General features: G+C 44.5%; 1 protein-coding gene across 1 annotated transcript in view; it reads left to right on the forward strand.

The window, feature by feature from the left end:
• The first annotated feature begins 1,362 nt into the window (after positions 1–1,362).
• The window catches only part of TRPC6 (transient receptor potential cation channel subfamily C member 6), a 116,213-nt gene continuing 109,126 nt past the window's right edge, over positions 1,363–8,449 (forward strand). The window contains exon 1 of the mRNA XM_044919428.1: positions 1,363–1,532. Within this exon, the coding sequence (XP_044775363.1) occupies positions 1,363–1,532 (170 nt within the window). The remainder of the gene's footprint in view (positions 1,533–8,449) is intronic.

Raw genomic sequence — 8,449 nt, forward strand, 5'->3', positions numbered from 1 at the left:
CACATCACTGTTATTTTCATTGTGGCCTTTGTGTCTGATACTTTTCATTTGCTTGTTTAATCTGTCTCCCTTTCTTCCGTGAAAGCCCTGTGAAGGCAGACAGGGCCCTTATCAGGCTAATTTGCCTCTGAATCCTAAAATGGTGCTTGGTACACAGTTGGCATTGATTAAATATTTGTTGAATAAATGAATCAATGGATTCCTAATTAACTACTTCTTGAACTACTATAGATACTGATTCATCCTTGCTGAGAAGTTTTAAGTTCTCACATCTGTGAAGATTAAATCAGAATTTAAAACTAAATCTTAAAAACAGTTTAGAAATGTAGGAAACATCTGGCAGAGAAATAATTTCATCATTTGCAGTGATGGAAGGAAAGGTTTTCTCTGAAGTAAGCAGGTTGCTGGCCTCTTTGTCGCAACATCAGAAAATGCCTGCCTATTTTTGTTGGTTTGCTCAGGAACTGGGAACATCTGGTGTTGGAACATAGAACGTTGCTCATTTTAAAGTAAAGTGTTAACAATAACTTAAGGGGTTGGGAGTGGGAGAGAAAATGCCCTAAGAAAATGAAGACAGTCTGGAGAGTCTCTTGGCCTTTAAAACAAAACCAAAACAGGTTTCTTTGGTTCTTCAAGAATCTTAAAGGAACCTTCCTAGAAAGTTCTCAATTTGTGTGATTTCCAAATGAGCAGACTTGGGGGGGGGAGAAAGAAAGGGGAAGGAAGGATCAAAGAATCAAAGAAAGAAGAAAGGAAAGAAAAAAGAAGGAAAGGAGAAAAGAAAAGAGAAAAGGGAAAAGCAAAGGAAAGAAGGAAGGAGCGCGCGCGTGTGGCTCCGCCTAGTTCAGGGTTATCCCGGCCCCGAAAGTGGCGGCGGCCAGACCGGCTGACTTCTGAGGGCCGGTTCAGATCCCTTCAAAGGTGGGGACCCCCGGAGGACGCGGGGGAGGCCGCCGGGAGCGAGGCCGGAGCCTCGGTGGACGCGGCAACTCCTCAGCCGGGTGCCCCGCTGTGCGCTCGCCCGCGCCGCTGCGCCCGCCGCCCCGCCCGCACTCGCTCCGCCCCGGAGCCCCGGCCCCCTCCCCGCGGGGTCCCCTCGCCGGACGCGCTCGGGCCAGGTCCCCTGGTGACCCCCTGAGTGGTGACTTCTCCCCCGGCCGGCCTGGGAGCCGCTCGCAGAGCTCGGAACCGCGGACGTCCGCAACCCCCGCCTCAACTCGGTGCCCGGGGCGCAGGTCTGCGGGCGGCCAGTCGGACGGGGGTGGCGGGCCCCTGCGCGCGCGGTCTCTGCGCACCGGCCCGCCCGGCCAGCCGACGTGCCTTCCCCGAGAGCCGGCCCTGCGCCGGCCGGGCGCTCGCGCAATGAACCAGAGCCCGGTGTTCGCGCCCCGCAGGGGCGGCTCTCCCCGGCGGGCGGCTGGAGCCGGCGCGCGGCGCAACGAGAGCCAGGACTACCTGCTCTTGGACTCGGAGCCCGGAGAGGACTGCTGCCCTCAGCCCCCGCGGCCGGCCTACGGCTACTACCCCTGCCTGTGAGTGCGGGCGCCGCGGGCGGGGGGTGCCGGCGGGAGGGGGGAGCCGGGGCCGCGCGCGTCCGGACACGCGTGTCCCTCCCTGGGCCGTGCGAGCCTGGGTTGGGCCCCGAGCGAGCGGAGGGGCGCGCGCGTCTAGGTTTTGTCCCTGGTGAGCACACACGGGTATGTTGGCCCGGGAGAGCGTGACCTCGGGGTTCCGACTCCGCGAAGGATGGGCAGGTGTCGGTCTCGAGCCCCAGCAGCTCCGTCCGCTCAGACCCCTTGGCGCTGCGCCGAAGGCACGGGCTGGGCCGCGAAACTCGGGGTCTAAGGGAGAGAGGCTACCCGGCTCAGGGTCCCCGGCGCGCCCCGCGTCCGCGCGCGCCGCTGCCCCTGCCCTCCGCCGGGCGCGCTCGGGCCCTCCCGCTGCCAGGCCCCGCACAAGTTCGTAGGTGTCAGTGGAGGGGCGAGCTTGCCCGGCGCGCCCGGCCCCCAGGTCGCCGGGTTAGGTCGGGGACGGGGCAGCGCGGGAGGCTTTCCCACCCTGAGCGCCAGGCGTTCCCCGAGGGCGCCCAGGGGGTGCGGGGCGGGAGACTCGTCCGTTGTGGAGGCGAGGGGGTCGAGGGCGTTTGCGGGGAACCCAGAGCGACTACGGGATTTTATTTAAGAATCTGAGGGGTTTTTCTGCGAGGGAGGTTGGGGGTTGGCGGGGGCGGGCAGGGGGTGGAATGAGGGAGAAGCCTTCCATCCCGCACATGCCGGGGAGCTCAGGGGCGGCTGGCGGACAGCCTCTCTGCCTCTTTGTCACTTCCCTCGATTGGGTAGTGTGGGTTCCTGACGTTCTTTCCGCACGCGGTTTCCCGAGGAAAGCAGCTCTAGAGTACGTGGTGGGGGTGCTGGGGACGCTCAGCTCCCCACTCCATCCCCCCTGCCGGCTCCTGCAAACCCTTGGTCAGGTCTGCCCAGCGTCAAGGACTGGTGTGTTCCCTTTCTCAGGAAGAGGTGAGCCCCAGGAAATGGTGCATCTAATTTTTTCCCAAGATAGAAAAAAGTTGGAACTGGTTCCATTCATCTTTGTGCTGTACAATTTGAAAGTATTTACTATTATCTTTTCTTTCTTTCTCAAAAATTAAGATATATTTCACATACCATAGAGTTCACCCATTTACATTGTACGTATCAGTAGTTAATATATCCACAGAGGTGTGAAAAAATCATCACTGTCTAATTCCATGACATTTTCATCATCCACAAAAGAATCTCGTACTTGACATTGAATTAGAAAATATTTCTATGTCTTACAGCACAGTGCTTCTCAAACCTTAATGGGCGGACGAATTACCCCGGAATCTTGTTAAAATGCAGATTCTGATGCAGTAGGGCCCAGGTGCAGCCCAAGATTCTGTGTATCTAATGATCTCTGAGATGCTGCTAGTCCATGGACCACACCCTGAGGAGCAAGGAGATACATGCCAAGAACAACAGACGGGAAGAAAAACAAATCAATCCTGGATATTCTGAATACAGCTATTTTCAAACGTGCTTTGAGGGTATATGTTTAAAACATAAGTGGATTTTTTTTTTTTTTTGCCTTAGACGAGACCCACTAAGCCTGAGGGTTAGATATTTGATAATGTCACCTGCAGCTACTTAAGCAACTTTAAAAAGCTACACTGCTTTTTAACAATCAGGCTGTCCTGTAGAGAAAATTTAAAATTTTTTTCACCTGATAGTCCTATAATTTGTTACTGTGTGAGAAAAATAATTTTGATTTTAAAAACTTGTGTTTGTAAATTAGGAGTGAGAGAGACTAAGTGAAGTAATAATTCGAAATTGTCTTGTAAACTTTTCCCAGTGCTTTCTTCGAATGTGACCCACCGCCTTATTGATTTATCCACTTCTTAACATTACCTGCTCTCTAAAGAATAAGCATTCTCCTCTCTTACTTCAGGAATCTCAGACCATTCTAAATGTGTAGACCAGGACAGCAGAGAGATGACAGAAATATTTTAATGTGCTTCAGTTCATAATGAACACCCCTGTATCATGTCAAAGATACTATAATTAATTACAGGATGAACCATATTCTAGAATAAGAGTTTGTTTTGTCTAAATCTATTATTTCCATAAGATTCTATAGTTAGTTTTCATCACTGCTTACTCTGGTGAGGTTTTTTATTTTTTCCAGTTGAATAATTAAGTACAGTCTTTAGACCAGTCAACAACAGTACTTCACACCTATGATGTACGAGACGGAACTGAAGAAAATCCCTTCCTTCTGGTAGAGAGTACAAAAAAGCCCTTCCTTACGCTTTTGACTTGTGATGTAAGCAATGTCATCTATTTTCCTAGAGTGGGAGGTGAATTACTTGTGGAAATGGCACACCGGAGATGTGGACATCACCATTTTCTCAAATCATTGAGATTTTTCCCTTAGAAGATCACAAATTATAGCAAGTTGTCATTTCTGTGGGATAAATTCTGTAACTTTTGCTAAAAAATTCTGTTTCGTAGTTTTCGTATGTGGAAAGATTTTTATGTTGTTTATATCATGGGGCTTTTACTACTGAAAATTGTGGCAAATCTTCTTGAGAGCAGTTGCATATATTCAGGCCTTAATAGTGTTTAGGAAGAAAAGATTCCCTTTCTCTCTCTTTCCTACTTTTAGTCAGAAATCAGTTAAAACACTCTCTTTTGATCAGTTGGTGATGGTGATTAGCAAGAAGTGGTCTAAGTCCTCCCTGGGTCCCAGGAGGTATGTCAGAGAGTTACTTCACTTAGAAGTTAAAAGTTTGTCTCTAGTCTATTAGTTTTGAACATGGGGAAGAATCCTGGATGTAAAAAATAATGTGGAGGGTTTCTAACTACTCAAGATCTGAAATACAGTTCCATCAACCTTCTGCTTGGGAAGGACTAATTGATTAAGCTCTTGCAATGCAGTAGACTAAGATAATCTAAAAAAAATTTATGGTTACAGATACCTCGTAAAACTGGATAAAATATTTAAAATGATTTCAAAACATTAACTAATTTTGCAATCAGTGAATCAGTGAAAAAGGATTATTACCATGTGCCTGAAGCAAAGCAATTAAAAGTGAGTATAGCCTGTGTTGAACTGAGCTGTGGCTGCTTCATGGGTTATGCATTTGCATGAACACGGTGGTTGGAGTCGAACGTCTGCATGGGACAGATGACGCTAAGGCCTTGGTTCCCGATGAGCCATGGAGCTGGGACTAAGACATGCCTGCCCCCTGCGTAAGACCAGGACCTTTCCTTTAATGAAAAGTTAGGCTGGAAAAATGCCACCAGCAATGAGTGAGAATAAGAAACCCGATTAGTAAGAGAAAAAGAAATCCTTGGCTAAGAATTGTATTCTTTGCTCCTGTGTCATGTGAGTTTTTGTTTTTGCACTTGTTTTTTACACCACTTTCTGACCTAGAAATCTTCATGTCAGAAAATACCCTTGGGGATCCTGGAAGAGTAAAGCACAAAGCCATCCCTAAGTGATAGTACCAGTAATCTAGACTGCCAAGGATTTTCAAGGAAACAGCAAGCCCGCTGAAGAAATGCTCACTCTAATACATGACCGGACGCACAAGGAAATGATCAATCACGAATGAGAGTGAGCAGATGATATAATCCCTGGGGAGAGTCAGCAGAAGACACAACAGCAGTTTTTAAACACTTGACATAATAGAACAACATGAAAGAGAATGTAAAATGGGCATGTATAAAATGTCGACAATATATAACAAATCAGACCCCAAGAAAATAAAAGACTAATTTTTTAAAGACAGAAAAATCTATAAATGAAAAATAAAATTTTGAAATAACTCAATGGGAGGGTTAAAATGCAGATTAACCATAGCATAATTGATGATAATACCCAGAGTGCATAGACATAAGTAAATGAAAAATATGAATATTATTGAGTTATGGAACAAGAAGATAGGAGTCCCAGAAGGAGAGAACACAGACAACAAGGGAGACACAACGTTTGAATAGATAATGGGTTATGATTTTCCAGAGATGGTGAATTCTCATGTTTATGAAGTACAACAATATTAGTGCAAACCAGAAAAATAAACCCCTTTAAACATATGTTGAAATTGCAGAACATTAAAGACAAGGGGAGATATTTAAAATGAACCAAGATACGAGTGACTTGAATAAGTTCTAAAATAAAAATATGTACAATGGAAATGTACTCACAATGTATCTTGATACCTGTTACATAATGTGTAGCTTGTAAGCGCTGTGGTTTTTCTTTTACATAAAAGAAATTATTAATGTAATGTTTTATACAAAGTCGGTGTTCCATTGCTGATAGGACCTCTTTGAATATGGACAAAAAGGGATTTGTATGTAGTAGTTTAGATGTCAGAGAGGACCTTAGTATTCATTACGACCTTTGAAAAAATAGTGTCTATAACCATGAAGCAAAGACCTGGACTTTGATTAAGGGTTTGCAGTTTGGAAGCTGCTAGTAGCGGAAAAGCAAATGTGAAAACCACCTTTGCATTTGCTTCCCCTTCTTCATTTGTGAATCAACATCTGCCCCAGTCTCTTGGATTTACGGTGGGTCTCTTCTTTGGAGGTCTGTTCTGCATGACAGAAACTACCCATTTTGTTTCCAAACCTCCCCTGGCTTGAAGTACTCAACATCTGCTGATAACAAATTATTATTATGAACACTCTTTTTAGGGGGTGATCTTTGCAGGTTGTGGAGTTACTGGTAGATGTGCTGAAAGGCCCATATTTGTAACAATGTTTATCTCTAGGAAGACATTGCATTTTTTTTTTTAGACAGTTATGTTCCTTGTGTTACAAGAAGTAACTTCATAAGGCAATTCATCTTCACCTCCTAGAGAGTAAATCATAAAGGGAAAACATTTTCTTGAGTCCATTCTTATTTTTCTCCCTCTTTTATAAAATATGCTAAATATAATTGGATCCAGTTGGATGAAATTACCATTTCTGATTGCTCTTTGTTTAAGAATCTTCTGGGACTTTCAGTACAGGGAGAAGGGTTCATCTATACGCCAAATTTCAGTTAAACTTTGGCGTCTAAAATTGGTATGCTGTTCAAGACTCTTAAGCCTTTGGAATTGATTGAATCACATTTCTTATAGAAGGTCTGTTTGCAACAAGCATAAAGAAATGAATGTTACAGATTCCCAAACAACATAGATGATTGCAGCATAATTGTTCTCTACCTAATTCAGGTAACTCAGCCAGGACAAGGAGAAGTGATGTTAACTGAGCTACTTACCATTTACTGGGAGTTTCTTGAAAATATTTATATATATTTGGGTGACTAACAGTTTTGAATACCTACCTTGTAGCAGGGCCTTTTCTACCTGTCATTCAAATGTAGTTTGCTCTTCAGAGTGGCCACTGGGCTGTTCGTAATGTCCAGTTTATAAATGGCAATGCTGAAATTAAGCAATGTTGGGGCAGTGATACAGCTAGCGAGTTCTTGGGCTGGGAGGTTGCACACAGTCCCTACTCAGCGTCCCCCACAGCTGGATACATGGCGACACGTGCCCTTGGAGAGCACACGCATCATTTCTTCTCTGTCTTTTCATAGGGACTTGAGGCAGCACAGGTTGGCTCTGATCTACTGAAGCAAGAGTGCTGTCCTGTGCTTATTATATCAAGTTATACTTGGGGTGAGTGGACAAGACAGGAAGGAAGGTTACAAAGAGCATTATCAGTATGATTTGCCTCTACCTTCTCTTTCTACTGAAATCATCATCTCTGAGGATCGAACTTTATATTCCACTTCATCTTTCACTAATTTATTAATTTATTGATTGATTCATTTCTGTTGACCTTATTTGATCATGTGCAGCAATAATGGAAACGGTGGCTGGATTTGTTATGGGCTTTAGCGGCTTCTATGTGGGAGACTCTTCTAAGTGCTTTGTAGGTATTAAGTGACTTCATACTTATTCAACAAGCCTATGGGGTATACACTTTTATAATCCCCATTTTACTGATAAGAAAGAGAAAGACTACCACAGCAGAGAGGTTAAGTGACTTGCTAAAGATTACACGCTTAGGAGTTGACAGAAGGAAGGAAGACAGGAAGGAGTAGAAGACTTCACGTTATCACTTAACCAGATGAACAGGGAAGCTAGGTTTTGAAAAACTGCCAGTCTTTTTCACCAAAGGAAAATTATGAATGTACCAAAGCTAACTAATCTGTAGATGACTTACTAATTTTACCAAACAATCCAGAAGGTGAGTAGGACTCTGCAGAGGTTACAAAAAAGGAAGCTTTCTTTTATTCTTCATTTCTGTCTGTCATGGGGATGAAGTCACTTCTGTGCAGTGATGTACCAGGTAGTGAAATGCAGATGTCATGCGTGATCTGCATAGTTTTTAAAAGCATCTTACGTGGTAGTCATCTGGAAGTGTATATTGCCAAAAGAAATTACAGTGTGGATAGGCACATTAAGACTCACTGTCTACTCAAGACATGTTTCATCTTTAAATTCCAGTAGCTCTGGTTTGTAGCACAAAACCCTCGCACAAAATTGAGAAGAGATCTCTTCGTGGGAATTACCAACAAAAGCATCTTGGGAGTTATAATAAGAATTGGAAGCGACATGTCTCTAAAGCTCTTTTCGAAATTTTTTTAGGCAGTTAAACTGTAACAGATAAAACTAGTTTTTATTGTTACTATGTTAAGTTCTTTTGGACAAGAATTTTGCAATGAATAGATTGAGGGGTGGCGGGCAGTGGTGAGATGCACATCCCTCACACGGTGAGAATCCCAGGGGAAGGTTTTCTGCAGAACATCTTTTCTTGGAGGGACATTCAGGGCCAGACACTGTATTCCATTTTGCAGAATGCATTAATTTCTTTCTTTTTTTTTTTTTTAAGATTTTATTTATTTATTTGACAGAGAGAGAGACAGCGAGAGAGGG

Source organism: Neomonachus schauinslandi, chromosome 11 (assembly GCF_002201575.2).
Source record: "Neomonachus schauinslandi chromosome 11, ASM220157v2, whole genome shotgun sequence".
NCBI lineage: Eukaryota > Metazoa > Chordata > Mammalia > Carnivora > Phocidae > Neomonachus > Neomonachus schauinslandi.